The sequence below is a fragment of the Lissotriton helveticus genome, chromosome 1_2 (genome assembly GCF_964261635.1).
Source record: "Lissotriton helveticus chromosome 1_2, aLisHel1.1, whole genome shotgun sequence".
Lineage (NCBI taxonomy): Eukaryota > Metazoa > Chordata > Amphibia > Caudata > Salamandridae > Lissotriton > Lissotriton helveticus.
Genome location: NC_136058.1, coordinates 299046142 through 299066650, shown reverse-complemented (window position 1 = coordinate 299066650; position 20509 = coordinate 299046142). Strand labels below are relative to the sequence as shown.

The following is a 20509-nucleotide window of genomic DNA, read 5'->3' as shown; positions in this document are numbered from 1 at the left end:
GTTGATCCTGGATCCTATGATGATGACATGACATAAGGAACAGGAGCAGTATGACATAGTGACCAGGCGCCTATGGACACTGGTGATCTCCCAGGGCAGAAGTGCCTCTTGCACATGAGACACAAAACACTACAGCTCCTTTCTGAGCCATCACAAACTCTCTGTGGGCCACAAACGATGGCATTTTTCGTAAGTGAAACTGACTACACCAACAAAGTCAACAACAACTCTTTGGGGATTGTTCTGGTGACAGGGTGCGTCACATCTCACACACACACACTGTGAGCTTGGTGCACATACCCTTCCTCAATTGTGACGGAGTTCATGATGATGCAGCTGGTGATTTTCACTTTGTCCTTGATGCCACAGGAAGCGCCCACCACAGACCTCTTGATGGACGTCTTCTCGCCAACTTGAGTGGAATGGCCGATGATGCTGTCCAATCCAATCTGTTGGGTCAGAAGGAACAATCTGGTCAAATTGGTCCCCAGGGCCCCCCTCCCTGTATTTTGTTCTCGCATCACTCACACACCCCATTATACCACATACAAGAGGACTCTAGAGCTAGGGGCAGAGTGACACATGAAAATGCGTAATCATCATTTAAAGCAAATCTAAAATCAGGGCGGCTGCTATGGAAACACTACACGCCCAGAGGTTGTTCTAGTGACGGGTGATGGCGCTCTAAGGCAGTACGCAAATATTATAGGGTGAACTTAGGCATAAGTGCGGTGAAAAAGGGTGGGGAGAACCTCCCCTCTCCCTAGATTGTGGTAAACCACAGTAAAAGTATTCAAATGTTCCCTGCACACACTAGTGGCACATAGATTTAAGTTAGTACAGTAATGAGTGTAGGAAAGAAAGAAACAGTTACTAATTATTGTGAGACCCTATTCGTAGGGTTATGGCGGTCAGCCAGCTTTGTATGTGTTGCCGCTGGTCACCCGATCGGGTGAAGCAGCTGGTGAAGTCTCCCGCATGTGAGAGGGATACAGTAACTGCATATTTTGAAAACTCGTCTGCATCACAGAATATAGGACCGTAATCATAGGAATGTATCCCTGAAGAAGTCGCTGTGTACTTCATAGTAGAGATGAAACACGTGTTGGCTAGGCTAAGACTCTGTACCAAGGAACGCACAACAAGGACAATAAATCCTGGAACCACACTGAGCAGTGGATGAACAGTGTTTCTTTCTTTCCTACACTCATTACTGTACTCATAAATCTATGTACCACTAGCATATGCAGGGGAGCTTGGAGTTCAGCTGCTATGGAAAATCAATTCTACGCTGCCATCGAGAATGCCATTAGCCAGGGGGGCTATATGGCCTCCAGACACCAGTGAACACACAGGGCACTCCTGGCTTTTAAACGGGAACCTGATTATATGATCAGTAAAAAAGGATGTGTCCATGGGAGTGATTTGATAATAAACATTCAGCAAAGCTCCGACGAACAACAAATCTAGCTTGGCTCACAATGGGGGGCCTGAAAGATTTAAAATTGCAAAACAATATTAAAGCCCCACTTCTCCCAGAAGCACCTTCCCGGCCAGGGAAGGGTCCTCCCAGCTGGAAGGCTCTCTCCGCCCTGCCTTACATGTGTACATGACCTGCCAGCTCCCTCTCTGCTGCCAGGTTTCCCTGTTCCTTTATTGCTGTGTACGGATGGCGCTCTCCACCCTGCCTTACAGCTGTGCATAAGTGGAGAGTGAGACAATGAGAGGGGGAGACGGAGGAAGATGGAGAGAGAGTGAGTCAGAAAAAGGGAGAATGAATGAACAGGAAGAGAGGACGGGAGAGCGGCTGGTGTGCACATTGGTCCCAGGGCTGCTTCCGGTTCCCAGAAGTGAGCAGCACACAGCAAACACCCCCCCTGGGACAGGCTGTGTTAGGAGAGCATACAAGGCTTTAACTACCAGCCTCAAGGGTGTGAGGAGAGCACACAAGGCTTTAACTACCAGCCCGAGGGTGTTGGGAGAGCACAAAAGGCTTTAACTACCAGCCCCGAGAGTGTTGAGAGCACACAAGGCTTTAACTACCAGCCCGAGGGTGTTAGGAGAGCATACCAGGCTTTAACTACCAGCCTCAAGGGTGTGAGGAGAGCACTCAAGGCTTTAACTACCAGCCCCGAGAGTGTTGAGAGCACACAAGGCTTTAACTACCAGCCCCGAGGGTGTTGGGAGAGCACAAAAGGCTTTAACTACCAGCCCCGAGAGTGTTGAGAGCACACAAGGCTTTAACTACCAGCCCGAGGGTGTTAGGAGAGCATACAAGGCTTTAACTACCAGCCTCAAGGGTGTGAGGAGAGCACCCAAGGCTTTAACTACCAGCCCCGCGAGTGTTGAGAGCACACAAGGCAGAAGCTTCTCTATATCTTGCTTCCTGTTTGGCATCGCTGGCAGACAACTGCTGTGGGCAGGCTATGGGCGTGTTCCAGCGCCGCTGTTACTTTTAAACCAGCAACCCAGCTGACTACGAGCTGTGTTGCGCATTTTGTGCACTTCGTGTATTTTTAAAATTGTAATGTTACTTTTGTTATTGCGCCCGTTTATTAAACTTGCTAACTAATTAGCCTACTTACCTCCTCAATCTCGCTCTCGTCCCCGGTCCGCCCCGGCTGTGTGCCGTTTGTGCGGAGGGTCTTCCTTAGGAGCGACACTTTCTGCTTGGCTCTGCACCACTTCCGCCCTGCCTCTCCACCGTGCAGGTGAGCGGTCCAGTGGCTCACGGCGTACGGCATAAATGGCGACCTGGAGTAAGCGCAGCGGACGAGCGCAGCGGGAGCGCCGAAGTCGCGCACAAGTCAAGCCCGTCTGCGCCCGTCCGCGGCTCATCGAGGCCCGGGGCCATGCATGCTGCCCGCCGCATTATTTACTCCTCCCAGGATCTCCACTCTTTACATTGCTTTGCCCCTCTCGCCCCCCACGTGGCTACTATCGCCCAGACCTGTGGTATATTGTCTTCCCATCCTTCTTATACTCCCTCAGCCTTTATCCTTGCTCCCCTTCACCATTGCAGCCCTGTCCCCACTGCCACCAGGTCTAGCTCCCTAGCTGCCCGTTCTCTGTCGATTGTCTACCTTAACACCCACTCACTCCCTAAACATCAGCTTGAAGTATTTCAATTACTTGACAACGACAATATTGACATCCTGCTTCTTTCAGAAACTTGGCTCCATGAGGACTCTTTTCCAGACATCCTGGCTTCCATCCCTACAGGATTCTATATACTTCAATCTAACAGGGCCTCTGGTAGACCAGGTGGTGGTGTTGCAGCCATTCTTCGCTCCAAACTACATTTCACCTCCTTCACTACTACTCCCATATCAGATTCTGATTTATTAATTTTAAAATTCATGTCTCCTAAAATTTCTTTTACTTGTGTCTTAGTTTACCGTCCCCCCTCTAATATGCCTTCTTTTCCCTCCTTATTTGGTGAGATTATTTCTCAGTTGGCCATCAACTCCGCCAGGATTTTGATCATAGGCGATTTTAACTATTGGCCACTAGACCCCCAGGAAACTGCTTTATCAATTGAATTCACAAATCTACTTCTTGGTCTTAATTTTTCCCAACATATCTCCACTGCTACCCATAACAAGGGTCACACCCTTGATCAGTTATGGACAACTAATTTGGATATTTCTCCCCCTCTGGTCTACCCTTGCACTTGGTCGGACCATTTTTTTTATCTCTTTTTCGTTGCAATTGTCATTACCCCCTCGCCCTCCACTAGTTTCTAACTTCTCGGCACGTAACTGGAAACGTGCTGATATCCCCCTCTTTCACTCCACCATAGCTACCACTCTCCCCAACGACCACTCTGACCTTAATCTTCAAACCACCATAGTGGACCAATGGCTGTCTCAAGCCAGCGATGTGGTTGCCCCGGTGAAAACCATTAAAACCAAACGCCCACACGACGCTCAGCGTTGGTTCACCGAACAACTCAAGGCAGATAAGCTATCTCTCAGACAAGCTGAGCGCCGTTGGAGGCGAAACTATGACCCTGCATTTAGAATCATTTTTACTGACTTACTAAAATCCTATAAGAAATCAATTATTTTGGCTAAATCTGTCTACTACTCTCAAAAAATCCTCTGTTCTGCATCAAAAACCAAGGAGATCTTTTCTATCGTTGCTGAACTCTCCCCCTCCCCGACCGTGTCACGGCTCAGCCCCAACCCTCGCAGGCTCTGTGTGACTCCCTTAATGCATTCTTTATTGACAAGATTTCCATCATCAAAAATAATATCCCCCCGTTCCCTTTCCAACATTAGCGCCCTTCCTCCGTCGAATTCCTCTAGTTTGTATGAATTTCCCCCCATTTCCCTAAATGAATTTTCTTCTCTTCTTCAGACAGTTAGCTCTGGCTCTCCCCATGATTGTTGCCCTCCTCAAATTTTAAGAGACGCTTTCATGGCTTGTCCAGGCCCGCCCCTTGACCTGCTCAATCTTTCCCTCGCTACAGGTTCTGTCCCCGATGCTTTCAAAAAAGCTGTGGTAGTACCTATTCTAAAATAACCTGGATCTGATCCCACGGTTTTGGGGAACTTTCGACCCATCTCTCTCCTCCCCTACTTGGGTAAGGTACTGGAGACTTACGTCACTCGCTGCCTTAGCGCTTTCATTGAGAGATCCCATTTTCTCGATGATCAGCAGGCAGGCTTCAGACCTGCCCATTCTACGGAGGCAGTGGTAGTTGCGGTCATGGACGTACTGAGACAGGGGGCGGATAAGAACTTGACCCAGGCCCTGGTATTGTTAGATCTTTCGGCCGCTTTCGACACGGTCGATCACGATATCTTGATCGACCGGGTCAGAAATGCGGGCGTCCAGGGCCTTGCCCTGTCTTGGATTGGATCCTTTCTCCAACATCGCTCCCAATCGGTCCAGCTGTCCTCCTTCTTTGCTCCTTCTATCTCACTTTCTTGTGGTGTTCCCCAGGGTTCTGCTCTGTCCCCTCATCTATTCAACTTATATATGCAGCCTCTTCTTGTTTCTCTTCGTCACTCTCCTGTTACCGTCTTCAATTATGCAGATGATCTGCAACTTATTTTTCCCATTGATTCTTCCCCTCTTTCTTGCTCTAACTTTCAAACCATAATGCTCACCATTTATGAGTGGATGAACTTCAGCCAGCTGAAGCTCAACCCCAGCAAGACCGAGCTGGTACTGATTGAGGGGCCTTCGAACTCCTGGAGCCCCAACTTTTGGACCTCGGCCCTTGGCCCCGCCCCTTGTCCCATTAATACTGTGAAAAGTCTGGGTGTTATCATCTCCCGTGACCTCTCAATGAGGCCCCAAATTAACGCGGTCACCTCGGCCTGCTTTTATCACCTCCGTAGAATTGGGAAAATCCGAAGGTACCTCTCACCGGAGGCTCTCATTCTAGTCATTATGGCCCTGGTCACCTCACGTATCGATTATGCCAACTGTCTGTACGTGGGGATCCCTGCATACCACCTTCATCGGCTCCAACTGGTACAAAACCAGGCTGGTCTAGTCTTCCAGCAGCCGAAATACCAACACGTTACACCTCTGCTGGAAAGACTTCACTGGCTCCCGGTAGCGTACCGTTGCACTTTCAAAATAGGCTGCACTGTCTTCAAATCTTTGTCCACTCCAGCTCCTGCTTTCATCTCTCTCAGTCTTCACCCCCATGTTCCGTCACGACACCTCAGGTCATCTGCCCAAAACCTTCTGATCACCCCCAGGTTTAAACGCAAGAAACACGGCGGCGCCTGTTTTTCCTTTCTTGCCCCCTCTATTTGGAACTCCCTCCCTCTCCCCATCCGCCTTGCTCCGGACTACATCACCTTTCGTAAACTTTTGAAAACTCACCTCTTTCGTCTTGCCTATGACTAGCCTCTTTCACCCCAGTGCTTTCCCCCACCTGACTTGTCTTGAGCGCCATGAAACCAATTGGTGAGCATGCGCGGTACAAGCACTTTTAACATAACATAACATAACATACCAGCCCCGAGGGTGTTGGGAGAGCACAAAAGGCTTTAACTACCAGCCCCGAGAGTGTTGAGAGCACACAAGGCTTTAACTACCAGCCGCGAGGGTGTTGAGAGCACACAAGGATTTAACTACCAGCCCCGAGGGTGTTGGGTAAGTATGGGCGTAAAATCCGTTCCGCTCGCGGATTTTGCGGATTTTCGGCAAATTCGCAATCCGCGAACTCTCGCGAATTTGCCGCAAATCCGCACGCGGCGGATTTTTTTGCTTGGTGATACAATATTGCGGCGCGCGGCGTTTACTTTCCGTCATTCAGCGTTTGCCGAGTTGTTTTTCTCGATATTTTGCGAGTGCTGCGCCATTTTGGATCTTGCTGCGGGATCCCGCGGGAGTTTGGCGACCGCGAATACGTAATCGCGGCTTGCCACCTTGCACAGCACGCATCGCGAGAGTTCGCAATTGCGAACACGTAGGTGCGGCGGGCAGCAACAATCTCGCACTCGCGAAATAGAGATTTTGCAATTCTGCACAAGAAATCCACCAGCAAACAGCATAAACCTTCAGAAAATGATGATTTTTATCAGAATCACTCCTTAGGTTGACATTTGCCTGCACTTTTTTTTGCAAGGAGTCCATTTTGGGGGGGGGGGGGGAGAGGAAGTGCCCAACAGTCTCCAACTTCCTGTTCCTGTCCAGCAGGCTCCTCCCAGTGCTTTCTTCATGTGCTGGTCACTTTCATTTGGACCTTGACCTGGAAGGATTACTTTTTGTGGATGCTGCTGGATATTTGGATTTGAGGCCTTTTTGACTTTCTTTGGATCACTTTTGGATTAGAAATCAACTTTCACAAGTAAGTTTGTTTGGGGCATTACAGTTGCTGCAACTACAATTTTGGAACTTTTTCAGAACATTAAATAAAATATATTGTGGGTAGCCACAGTATCCAGTAGGACCAGGGTTGGTTATGGGTGCATGATACAACTGTTTTGTTGAATTTGAACATCATTGAGGCCATGGATGGGCTGGGATTGTGCTGAATTTTGTGGTTTTTGTCGATTTTTTGGTGCTGCTGGTGGGGCCTTTTGCCCAGGGGTAGTGAGTGGTGCATGGGCCTAGTCTTTCTGTGGGGTGTCTTCTTGAATTTAAACATCATTGAGGCCATGGCTGGGATTGTGCTGAATTTTGTGGTTTTTGTCGATTTTTTTGGGGCTGCTGGTGGGGCCTTTTGCCCAGGGGTAGTGGTGCATGGACTGAGTCTGCCTGTGGGGTCTCACTCTCTTTAATGTAAAAATCCTGGATGGCATTGGATTGTGGTGATTTTTGTGTGTTTTTCGTTTTTTTGGGGGTGTACTGTTGATGTGGACTGGCCATGTGGGTGGTGGTGGAGGCCATCTTGAGTGCTGGTACAGGCAACATGTGCTTGGGGTTCAAGGGGAAATTTTGAAGAGAGGCAGTGTCTGAGGCCTGCACTTATTTTGCCTAGCTTTCATCCATTATGCCCAGGGGTAGTGAGTGGTGCATGGGCCTAGTCTTTATGTGGGGTGTCTTCTTGAATTTAAACATCATTGAGGCCATGGATGGGCTGGGATTGTGCTGAATTTTGTGGTTTTTGTCGATTTCTCTGGGGCTGCTGGTGGGGCCTTTTGCCCAGGGGTAGTGGTGCATGGACTGAGTCTGCCTGTGGGGTCTCACTCTCTTTAATGTAAACATCCTGGATGGCATTGGATTGTGGTGATTTTTGTGTGTTTTTCGTTTTTTTTGGGGTGTACTGTTGATGTGGATTGGCCATGTGGGTGGTGGTGGTGGCCATCTTGAGTGCTGGTACAGGCAACATGTGCTTGGGGTTCAAGGGGCCATTTTGAAGAGAGGCAGTGTCTGAGGCCTGCACTTATTTTGCCTAGCTTTCATCCATTATGCCCAGGGGTAGTGAGTGGTGCATGGGCCTAGTCTTTCTGTGGGGTGTATTCTCAAATTTAAACATCATTGAGGCCATGGATGGGCTGGGATTGTGCTGAATTTTGTGGTTTTTGTCGATTTTTTTGGGGCTGCTGGTGGGGCCTTTTGCCCAGGGGTAGTGGTGCATGGACTGAGTCTGCCGGTGGGGTCTCACTCTCTTTAATGTAAACATCCTGGATGGCATTGGATTGTGGTGATTTTTGTGTGCTTTTCGTTTTTTTTTGGGGTGTACTGTTGATGTGGACTGGCCGTGTGGGTGGTGGTGGTGGCCATCTTGAGTGCTGGTACAGGCAACATGTGCTTGGGGTTCAAGGGGCCATTTTGAAGAGAGGCAGTGTCTGAGGCCTGCACCCATTTTGCCTAGGTTTCATCCATTATGCCCAGGGGTAGTGAGTGGTGCATGGGCCTAGTCTTTCTGTGGGGTGTCTTCTTGAATTTAAACATCATTGAGGCCATGGATGGGCTGGGATTGTGCTGAATTTTGTGGTTTTTGTCGTTTTTTTGGGGCTGCTGGTGGGCCCTTTTGCCCAGGGGTAGTGGTGCATGGACTGAGTCTGCCTGTGGGGTCTCACTCTCTTTAATGTAAACATCCTGGATGGCATTGGATTGTGCTGAATTTTGTGGTTTCTGTCGTTTTTTTGGGGCTGCTGGTGGGGCCTTTTGCCCAGGGGTAGTGGTGCATGGACTGAGTCTGCCTGTGGGGTCTCACTCTCTTTAATGTAAACATCCTGGATGGCATTGGATTGTGGTGATTTTTGTGTGTTTTTCGTTTTTTTTGGGGTGTACTGTTGATGTGGACTGGCCATGTGGGTGGTGGTGGTGGCCATCTTGAGTGCTGGTACAGGCAACATGTGCTTGGGGTTCAAGGGGCCATTTTGAAGAGAGGCAGTGTCTGAGGCCTGCACTTATTTTGCCTAGCTTTCATCCATTATGCCCAGGGGTAGTGAGTGGTGCATGGGCCTAGTCTTTCTGTGGGGTGTCTTCTTGAATTTAAACACCATTGAGGCCATGGATGGGCTGGGATTGTGCTGAATTTTGTGGTTTTTATCGATTTTTTGTTGCTGCTGGTGGGGCCTTTTGCTCAGGGGTAGTGAGTTGTGCATGGGCCTAGTCTTTCTGTGGGGTGTCTTCTTGAATTTAAACATCATTGAGGCCATGGATGGGCTGGGATTGTGCTGAATTTTGTGGTTTTTGTCGATTTTTTGGGGGCTGCTGGTGGGGTCTTTTGCCCAGGGTTAGTGGTGCATGGACTGAGTCTGCCTGTGGGGTCTCACTCTCTTTAATGTAAACATCCTGGATGGCATTGGATTGTGGTGATTTTTGTGTGTTTTTCGTTGTTTTTGGGGTGTACTGTTGATGTGGACTGGCCATGTGGGTGGTCGTGGTGGCCATCTTGAGTGCTGGTACAGGCAACATGTGCTTGGGGTTCAAGGGGAAAGATTGGTGGCCTCCTAACTCCGAAGCACCCCCGAGTGCGGTCACCTCAGCCCGCAATCTTGGAGTCCAATTCGACTCGTCCCTTAGCTTCGACGAGCATGTGCGCATTACCGCGGGGCGCTGTTTTGGCCTGATCAGGCAGTTAAGGAAATTCTTTGACTTTCTGCCCATCTCTGCCAGGAAATCAGTCGCGGTGGCTCTTATTCTCTCCCGGCTGGATTATTGTAATGGCCTCCTAGCAGGCATAAAGAAATCTTCCCTTAAAAAACTGCAAACTGTGCAACACGCAGCGGCCAGGCTTGTTCTGAAACTCCCTCGCAGGTCTTCGGCCTATGCAGCGCTCAACACCCTCCATTGGCTGCCCCTCCATAAGAGAATACTCTTTAAGCTCCTTGTCACGGTGTTCAAATCTACTAGGAACACCGGTCCATCTTATCTGACCAAGCGCTTTCTGCGCTACATTCCAACTCGTTGTCTGAGGTCCTCAGGAGCTAATTTAATTTCTGTACCCAAAATTAAACTAAAAACTAAAGGCGGGAAAACTTTTGTTTTTCTGGCTGCCAGGGCATGGAATTGTCTCCCCCCCTACCTTAGGCATGCCCCTTCAGAAAGCGTTTTCAGGAATCTCCTGAAGACCTGGATCTTCTCTCAGTCTGACTCATCGGTCCTCGCAGCTATCTGATCCTTGCTCTCCTTTGATGGTTCTCTGTGTGCTCAGCGCCAAGATGCTCCTTCCGGAGCGATAGTCGCGCTATACAAATTCTAATAAATATCAAAATATCAAAGGGGCCATTTTGAAGAGAGGCAGTGTCTGAGGCCTGCACCCATTTTGCCTAGCTTTCATCCATTATGCCCAGGGGTACTGAGTGGTGCATGGGCCTAGTCTTTCTGTGGGGTGTCTTCTTGAATTTAAACATCATTGAGGCCATGGATGGGCTGGGATTGTGCTGAATTTTGTGGTTTTTGTCGTTTTTTTGGGGCTGCTGGTGGGGCCTTTTGCCCAGGGGTAGTGGTGCATGGACTGAGTCTGCCTGTGGGGTCTCACTCTCTTTAATGTAAACATCCTGGATGGCATTGGATTGTGCTGAATTTTGTGGTTTTTGTCGGTTTTTTTGGGGCTGCTGGTGGGGCCTTTTGCATAGGGGTAGTGGTGCATGGACTGAGTCTGCCTGTGGGGTCTCACTCTCTTTAATGTAAACATCCTGGATGGCATTGGATTGTGGTGATTTTTGTGTGTTTTTCGTTTTTTTTGGGGTGTACTGTTGATGTGGACCGGCCATGTAGGTGGTGGTGGTGGCCATCTTGAGTGCTGGTACAGGCAACATGTGCTTGGGGTTCAAGGGGCCATTTTGAAGAGAGGCAGTGTCTGAGGCCTGCACTTATTTTGCCTAGCTTTCATCCATTATGCCCAGGGGTAGTGAGTGGTGCATGGGCCTAGTCTTTCTGTGGGGTGTCTTCTTGAATTTAAACACCATTGAGGCCATGGATGGGCTGGGATTGTGCTGAATTTTGTGGTTTTTATCGATTTTTTGTTGCTGCTGGTGGGGCCTTTTGCCCAGGGGTAGGGAGTGGTGCATGGGCCTAGTCTTTCTGTGGGGTGTCTTCTTGAATTTAAACATCATTGAGGCCATGGATGGGCTGGGATTGTGCTGCATTTTGTGGTTTTTGTCGATTTTTTTGGGGCTGCTGGTGGGGTCTTTTGCCCAGGGTTAGTGGTGCATGGACTGAGTCTGCCTGTGGGGTCTCACTCTCTTTAATGTCAACATCCTGGATGGCATTGGATTGTGGTGATTTTTTTGTGTTTTTCGTTTTTTTTGGGTGTACTGTTGATGTGGACTGGCCATGTGGGTGGTGGTGGTGGCCATCTTGAGTGCTGGTACAGGCAGCTTGGGGTTCAAGGGGCCATTTTGAAGAGAGGCAGTGTCTGAGGCCTGCACCCATTTTGCCTAGCTTTCATCCATTATGCCCAGGGGTAGTGACTGGTGCATGGGCCTAGTCTTTCTGTGGGGTGTCTTCTTGAATTTAAACATCATTGAGGCCATGGATGGGCTGGGATTGTGCTGAATTTTGTGGTTTTTGTCGATTCTTTGGTGCTGCTGGTGGGGCCTTTTGCCCAGGGGTAGTGAGTGGTGCATGGGCCTAGTCTTTCTGTGGGGTGTCTTCTTGAATTTAAACATCATTGAGACCATGGATGGGCTGGGATTGTGCTGAATTTTGTGGTTTTTGTCGATTTTTTTGGGGCTGCTGGTGGGGCCTTTTGCCCAGGGGTAGTGGTGCATGGACTGAGTCTGCCTGGGGGGTCTCACTCTCTTTAATGTAAACATCCTGTATGGCATTGGATTGTGGTGATTTTTGTGTGTTTTTCGTTTTTTTTGGGGTGTACTGTTGATGTGGACTGGCCATGTGGGTGGTGGTGGTGGCCATCTTGAGTGCTGGTACAGGCAACATGTGCTTGGGGTTCAAGGGGCCATTTTGAAGAGAGGCAGTGTCTGAGGCCTGCACTTATTTTGCATAGCTTTCATCCATTATGCCCAGGGGTAGTGAGTGGTGCATGGGCCTAGTCTTTCTGTGGGGTGTCTTCTTGAATTTAAACATCATTGAGGCCATGGATGGGCTGGGATTGTGCTGAATTTGGTGGTTTTTGTCGATTTCTTTGGGGCTGCTGGTGGGGCCTTTTGCCCAGGGGTAGTGGTGCATGGACTGAGTCTGCCTGTGGGGTCTCACTCTCTTTAATGTAAACATCCTGGATGGCATTGGATTGTGGTGATTTTTGTGTGTTTTTCGTTTTTTTGGGGGTGTACTGTTGATGTGGACTGGCCATGTGGGTGGTGGTGGTGGCCATCTTGAGTGCTGGTACAGGCAACATGTGCTTGGGGTTCAAGGGGCCATTTTGAAGAGAGGCAGTGTCTGAGGCCTGCACTTATTTTGCCTAGCTTTCATCCATTATGCCCAGGGGTAGTGAGTGGTGCATGGGCCTAGTCTTTCTGTGGGGTGTATTCTTGAATTTAAACATCATTGAGGCCATGGATGGGCTGGGATTGTGCTGAATTTTGTGGTTTTTGTCGTTTTTTTGGGGCTGCTGGTGGGGCCTTTTGCCCAGGGGTAGTGGTGCATGGACTGAGTCTGCCTGTGGGGTCTCACTCTCTTTAATGTAAACATCCTGGATGGCATTGGATTGTGCTGAATTTTGTGGTTTTTGTCGTTTGTTTGGGGCTGCTGGTGGGGCCTTTTGCCCAGGGGTAGTGGTGCATGGACTGAGTCTGCCTGTGGGGTCTCACTCTCTTTAATGTAAACATCCTGGATGGCATTGGATTGTGGTGATTTTTGTGTGTTTTTCGTTTTTTTTGGGGTGTACTGTTGATGTGGACCGGCCATGTAGGTGGTGGTGGTGGCCATCTTGAGTGCTGGTACAGGCAACATGTGCTTGGGGCTCAAGGGGCCATTTTGAAGAGAGGCAGTGTCTGAGGCCTGCACTTATTTTGCCTAGCTTTCATCCATTATGCCCAGGGGTAGTGAGTGGTGCATGGGCCTAGTCTTTCTGTGGGGTGTCTTCTTGAATTTAAACACCATTGAGGCCATGGATGGGCTGGGATTGTGCTGAATTTTGTGGTTTTTATCGATTTTTTGTTGCTGCTGGTGGGGCCTTTTGCCCAGGGGTAGTGAGTGGTGCATGGGCCTAGTCTTTCTGTGGGGTATCTTCTTGAATTTAAACATCATTGAGACCATGGATGGGCTGGGATTGTGCTGAATTTTGTGGTTTTTGTCGATTTTTTTGGGGCTGCTGGTGGGGCCTTTTGCCCAGGGGTAGTGGTGCATGGACTGAGTCTGCCTGTGGGGTCTCACTCTCTTTAATGTAAACATCCTGGATGGCATTGGATTGTGGTGATTTTTGTGTGTTTTTCGTTTTTTTTGGGGTGTACTGTTGATGTGGACCGGCCATGTAGGTGGTGGTGGTGGCCATCTTGAGTGCTGGTACAGGCAACATGTGCTTGGGGTTCAAGGGGCCATTTTGAAGAGAGGCAGTGTCTGAGGCCTGCACTTATTTTGCCTAGCTTTCATCCATTATGCCCAGGGGTAGTGAGTGGTGCATGGGCCTAGTCTTTCTGTGGGGTGTCTTCTTGAATTTAAACACCATTGAGGCCATGGATGGGCTGGGATTGTGCTGAATTTTGTGGTTTTTATCGATTTTTTGTTGCTGCTGGTGGGGCCTTTTGCCCAGGGGTAGTGAGTGGTGCATGGGCCTAGTCTTTCTGTGGGGTGTCTTCTTGAATTTAAACATCATTGAGGCCATGGATGGGCTGGGATTGTGCTGAATTTTGTGGTTTTTGTCGATTTGTTTGGGGCTGCTGGTGGGGTCATTTGCCCAGGGTTAGTGGTGCATGGACTGAGTCTGCCTGTGGGGTCTCACTCTCTTTAATGTAAACATCCTGGATGGCATTGGATTGTGGTGATTTTTGTGTGTTTTTCGTTTTTTTTGGGGTGTACTGTTGATGTGGACTGGCCATGTGGGTGGTGGTGGTGGCCATCTTGAGTGCTGGTACAGGCAACATGTGCTTGGGGTTCAAGGGGCCATTTTGAAGAGAGGCAGTGTCTGAGGCCTGCACCCATTTTGCCTAGCTTTCATCCATTATGCCCTGGGGTAGTGAGTGGTGCATGGGCCTAGTCTTTCTGTGGGGTGTCTTCTTGAATTTAAACATCATTGAGACCATGGATGGGCTGGGATTGTGCTGAATTTTGTGGTTTTTGTCGATTTTTTTGGGGCTGCTGGTGGGGCCTTTTGCCCAGGGGTAGTGGTGCATGGACTGAGTCTGCCTGTGGGGTCTCACTCTCTTTAATGTAAACATCCTGGATGGCATTGGATTGAGCTGAATTTTGTGGTTTTTGTCGATTTTTTGGTGCTGCTGGTGGGGCCTTTTGCCCAGGGGTAGTGAGTGGTGCATGGGCCTAGTCTTTCTGTGGTGTGTCTTCTTGAATTTGAACATCACTGAGGCCATGGATGGGCTGGGATTGTGTTGATTTTTGTGTGTTGTTTCGACTTTTTGGGGTGTTTAACTGATGTTCCTCTGTCTTCCATTGCTTTTAGGTGCACAAGAGAACCACCAGTGCCAGGAAGAAGTCCTGCTGCGGTGTGTGCAGCACAACGTCACGTGTGGCCACAGACAACTCTGCAACTTGTGCAACTGCGGCCTGCTGTTCAGAGTGACATCTGAAGAAGATGGCCCCAAAAAAAGTTCCCCGTAGCTCCTCTAGCAAGAGAGATGCCAGAAAGGAGCAGAAGAAGCAAGTTACCAAGCAGACTGGTGTGCCGCCCGCCACATTTTTTGGGAATAAAAAAAAAAGTACGCCTGCAGCAGCAGCGGGATCTGCTGGGGACCTAGCTGGGAGCAGCACCCCCGCTGCATTGGGCTCAGTGCCACCACCCCCACGCCAACTTAAGTCCAAGCCCTTGAGTGCTGAAGAGGCAGCCAGTCTACTTGTTCAATCACCATCGACCAATGATGTTGGCTCATCGCAAGAAAGTAGCAGCAATGTCCCTCAATCAACACACGTTGTTGTTGTAACTCATCTGACGAGTGTTGAACAACCACAGCCGCAACAACAACCACATGTGCAAGTACAAGCCCAAGTACATGTGGAAGGAGAGGCGGCGCAAGGAGAGGAGCAAGCAGAGGTGCATGGAGGTGCACAACAAGTGGCCACAATAGTTGTTCCTCCAGAAGTAGGGGCACATCTGGAAATCGACAATCAAGCCGAGGTATCATTCGAGGAAGCCACTCCTCCTGATGATCATTCATTGTCTTCCACATCCCGAGCAAGGAAAAGATCAAGGGAGGTGGTGTCTACATCTTCTTCAAGCCCACCTCCTTCTGATGATATGGATCTTACTTGGGAACCAGCACCACTGCCGTCTGATAGTGAGGCTCAGGCACACCATGATCTGACAAAGGTAGCTAAGCGTAAAAGGAAGGTCGTCAAAACTCTCATAGTTAAGGAGTGTGATGACGCTCAACAAGAAGTGGGGTATACTCCTGCTGCTGAAGACTCTCACGACGACGACGCAGTCATCACTAACATCACTGAGGCCCCAGCGGGCATGCAGGAAACAGACATTTTGACCCTAGCCCGACAAGCTGCTGAGTGTGATGATGAAGTCGACAAGGAGGCAATGGAAACACCACAATCATTGAAGTTAACTAGTACACCACAACCTTCTGCTTCCATATTTCTTACTCGCCAGAAGGGACCTCGATCCACCTCGACCTCAATTAGTGGTGGTGAAAGTGCACAACTTAGTAAAGTTCAGCAATACACATCCTCCACTTCATCTGGCATTAGCAGCATGACCAGTGACACCACCAGTATCGCCTCCTCCGGCCCCCACAGACATTTCAAGTCCGCAGTTTAGGACTTCTTTAGTGTTTGCCCAAAAAGGGAAAACATAGCCATTTGTAGCATTTGTAAGCTTGCAGTTAGTCGTGGTAAGCTTGGTACTAACTATGGGACTGGAGGCCAGAGAGGTCATCTTAAGAGACAGCACCTTGTCCAATGGCTTGCGCACCTAAAGGAGATCAAGGAAGCCCGAATTGCAAGTCGAGAAAACGTTGATGTTCGATCTGATGATGACGAGGAGGAAGAAGCGTCATACACTTTACTTACACCCAGTACCCCTGTCAGCACACCCCCTGTGCGCCACACTAAGAGTGTGGGACAGAGTGAGACACCAATGCGAAAAAGTTAATCAGCGGGCGTAACTGGGTCGAAGAAGTCATCAACATCATCATCATCATCCCGTAAAATGGTCCAGGGCAACATTAAAACAATGCTCTTTTCATACGCGCCATATGACCGCAACCACCCAACGCCGCGTCTGTATAACACTAAGCTGGCTAAAATGCTAGCGCTGGATCTTCTCCCTTTTTCTTTTGTGGAAGGGGTTGGTTTTCTTGAATTAGTGGCAGCGCTCTGCCCTAAATGGAAGGTTCCAAGCCGGTTCTATTTTGCCCGAGTTGCGGTTCCAGCACTACATGAAGATGTGCTGGAGGTGATTGGGGCAGCTTTGCAGAAGAGTGCTGTTCACACTATACATCTGACAACAGACATGTGGACCAGTGGCGCAGGCACTGATTACATGTGCATCACTGCACACTGGGTCTCTTTTTCAGGGGTTAAAGAAAAGCTAAACGCAGGTGTTGACCTGGACCAAGTTTTTAAAGCTGCTCGGAAACATTCAACGCTAGCCATGTTTGGCTTGGAGCAACGTCATACAGCACAAAACATTTTGAATGAGTTCAACACAAAGGTCTTTCACTGGCTGTCCCCAAAAAAACGCGGCATTGGTTATGTTTCCACGGATAATGGCGCCAATGTAGTTAAGGCCATGGATCTGGGTGACTATTTCAGAGTGCCGTGTGTGGCGCACTGTATAAACCTGGTTGTTAAAAAATTCTTGGATAAAGACAGTCCAGCATGCCAGTTAGTGGTCACCTGCCGAAAAATGTGCAACCATTTCAGCCATTCTTTTAAGGCCCGGAAGCATCTGAGGCGCCTGCTACATGAACGTCGAATGCCAGTGAAAGCACTCATCCAGGAGGTGCCAACACGTTGGAACTCAACCTTCTACATGCTTGAGCGTCTGTATGAGCAGTTTACGGTCCTCGATCAGTATTTCTTAACACTTGGTACAGCTTTGAAGGACCTGAGGTTAAATGCGGCGGAATGGGAGCTAGTTAAAAGCCTGACAGACATGCTTCGTCCTTTTGAGGTCTTCACGCGTGCAGTCAGCAGGGAGGACTGTAATTTGGGAAAAGCTATCCCATTGTTGCGCATGCTGGAGCACAAACCGAAGGCGGTGTCTTCTAAGTTTCAAAAAGATGAAGAAAAGCAAGAAGCTTTTGTTTTGGCGGAGAAATTATTAGAGCGCCTACTTGGCGATGAACGTCTTCAAAAGATCCACTCAGAACAGCATTACATTTGTGCTACTATTCTGCATCCACACTACAAAAAGGCGCTGGCAGGCAGTGCATTATTTCCTTTTAGTGATGAAGATGTTACAAAGTACAAACGTTGGCTAGCCTTGTCAGCCTTGAGGTTTGAAAGAGAACGGAAGCAAATCGAAGGAAAAGGCAGTACATCAGCATCAGCAGGCCATCCCCAGTCAAAAGACTCCACTTCTGCACCTGTGGCAGAAGTGACCTCTCAGCCGTTAAAGACACCGGCAACCGCATCATCTGCACCAGACACAACAGAAATATCGGGTGATGATAGTGAAGAAGATTGGCTAGCTGAGCTTGGGTTTGGTTCTCAAAAGGTCCGAGCAAAAATTCAGCAAAGTGGAGGAACCGTGGAGAACTTTGAGTCGATGGTGCAGGACTATCTGAATGACTCAACAGAGGTCTATGTTGATGCTGACCCATTGGCGTATTGGCATGGGAAAAAAGAATTGTGGCCAGAGATCACCAACCTGGCTATACATTACTTGTCTTGCCCACTCGCAAGCGTGTCTTCTGAACGTGTTTTCAGTGCTGCTGGTGGCATTGTAACTTGCAAACGGACCCGCCTCTCGCCCAAAAATGTGGAGAGGTTGACAATGATCAAGATGAATGAGCACCTCATACCACCAGATTTCAAAGTACCAGATCGCACGACGGAAGAAGACGAGGTGGACAGCAATGTAGATGAGGGAATTTCTTCTGTGTTAGGTGACACTGACCTACTCCTGCCTGAATTTGCAGAGTATGAGGACGAACTCTTCTTCCCTGACACCGAGCACTGAAAATGAGCCAATGAATCCAAAATTTTCTTTTTCGTACTTATTCACTTTTATTCCTGTGTTTCTGTCTTTCTTTGTTTTGCACAGTTAATATAATTACAACTTTAATCACCTGTACTTTTGCTTCTTGGCTGTTTGGGGGTCTTCCACTTGTTTTCACCTGGGTTGACGGCTCTGGGGCCATTGCTGGGAAGGTCTAATACCGGATAAAACTGGTTTGGACAACATCCATGAGGAAAAAGTTTTTGCATCTTCTGACTTTTCGCTCAATGTAGCGTTTTCGGGGGCCTGTTTGGGGGGCTTCCTGGTGTTTGTGGGTGGGGTTCGGGGTCTGGGAGCACTGATGGGTATGGATACTGTTAGACCCGACACCTTTGGCGTGGTTCTTCCCCCATCTTTTTGCCTCTGACTCATGTGTTTTTGATGCTGTGCTGGATTTCGTTTTTGCTGGTTTAGATGCTTTGGACACTCTGCCACTGCTGATCAGTGTCAGAGTGTAAGTGCTCCCTCTGTAAATTGCCATATTGATTAAATATACCTGATTGGCATATTTGTATCACCCTGAGGTCCCTAGTAAAGGGCACTATGTGTGCCCGGGCTGGTGATGACAGATGCTACTAGTGGGCCTGCAGCGCAGATTGCGCCACCCACATGAGTAGCCCTAAAAAGGTGACTCAGGCCTGCCAGCGCAGGGCCTGTGTGCAGTCAGTGACTGCCTGTCCCCCTGGCCAGTGTCACCACTGGCTGGGCCTAACCCTTCCCTGTCTGTGCACATCAGTCACCCCTATGGAAGGCTCAAGGTACCCCCCCTGGGCAGGGTGCAGTGTATGGATAAGGTAGAGCATGTACTAGTGCAGGTCACATGCTTTGGTAGTGGGCAGCAGCCATTTTGTGCGCTCACTGCTGTAAGGTTATCTTGCTCCATAGAGTAACATGGGGGAGGCTGGTCCCAATGGATACCAGCCTATCTCCTCATAGGAACAAGATGGGACATGAGTGAAAGATATCCCTGAACTCAGAATTTAATGACACATCTTTTAGTGGAGGTTGTTTTTAAATCCTGTGTGGGAGAATAGCACTTTTAGAAAGTGGCTGTTCTCTTGTGTAAACCTTTCTGTGTGCCTGGGTTTGTGGAATGCCTGTCTGGTCGGGGTGCGACAGGGGGGCTTGCAGAGCCCCCGGAGGAGAGGGCCTGAGGCAGCCCGGGGATGAAAGGGCACATCTGCTGCCCGGGAGGTGGGAGGAGATAGCGCCTGACAGTGCCGGGCTATGCTTGCCTGCCCACCATGCTAGCTCTCCCTCCTGCCGGCCAACTGACACCTCTGACCCTGAAGCTGACAGGAAGAAGAAAACCAGAAACACCTCAGTGCTCCGCAAACCCCAGAACTGGTTTAGACCGGGCCCAGGGCTCCCTTGCACAAAGACTTCAAAGGACTTCAAAGGCATTGAGGGGTATAAGGAAAGGACCCCTGACTACAGAAGATTAGATTCTAAGATCCTACAACCAAGAAGGAACCTCTGCTGGAAGGAGGACGGCTGGAGAACTAAAGGAAGATTGCCTTGCTGTGTGCTCTAAGGGCTGACCTGTTCTGCTGTCTAACTGGAAGCTGAGGAGGAGAAAGGGACTTTGCTGTGACCCTGCCTGCTTGAAACTGCCAAGACTTTGCTGTGTGCTGTGTCTGCAACTTGAATCTCCAAGGGCCTGAGAAGAGCTGGCCCCCTGTCTGCAACCCAGGGACATAAAGGTTGCCCAAGGACTACAAAACTCTGCTGTGCCCCCCCCCTGAAGCTGCTGCGTGGTGAAAAGAGCGTGAAACACTGTGTTTAGGCGGTGTAGCGTGCTGGCTGCTCTCTAATCTGAAGGAGAGCGCCGCGCTGAACCAGCCTGCCGTGCGGCCGAGATCGACGTGTTCATCGACAGGTGTGGGGTGAAGAGCGGAGGTCTGTGGGCCTCCCCAGTGCAAGGCGCACTGAAAACAACTGTGGGCTGTGTCACCGCCGCTGCCCGGGGTCAAGAGTATCCCCAGAAGATTGCCGATTGTTGGGGAGCTGAAGCGGCGAAGAACGAAGCCACTGCGCTCCCATTGGCTGAGGGAGCAGAGCCCCCTCACTAACGCCGCGACGGGATTGGCCTGTGCGGCGCAGCGTCATCAGTGTTATCGTGCATTGATTAGAGGGAAGCGGAAGCGTCACGACAAGCCTGTCCCGGGAACCGCTCTGCCATTGGCTGACTCCCGGGTGTACCAGAGGCTCGCCCCAGACGCCGCGACCGGATTGGTCCCCGTCCTCGGGACCCCTGGGAGTGCTGCGCGATCACCGCCGGACCCGGGAAGAAGTGACCTGCCCTCGCCGAGGGATTCTCCCGAGTGTCGTCGGCCC

At 49.6% G+C, this 20509-nt stretch overlaps 1 protein-coding gene across 4 annotated transcripts in view; it reads right to left on the bottom strand.

Annotated features, from left to right (window-relative positions):
- EIF2B3 (eukaryotic translation initiation factor 2B subunit gamma) overlaps window positions 1–20509 on the bottom strand; it is a 635310-nt gene that overhangs the window by 204472 nt on the left and 410329 nt on the right. For all 4 annotated transcript variants that reach the window (XM_078671767.1, XM_078671768.1, XM_078671769.1 and 1 more), the window contains one exon: window positions 301–449. In XM_078671767.1, the coding sequence (XP_078527893.1) occupies window positions 301–449 (149 nt within the window). The remainder of the gene's footprint in view (window positions 1–300; window positions 450–20509) is intronic.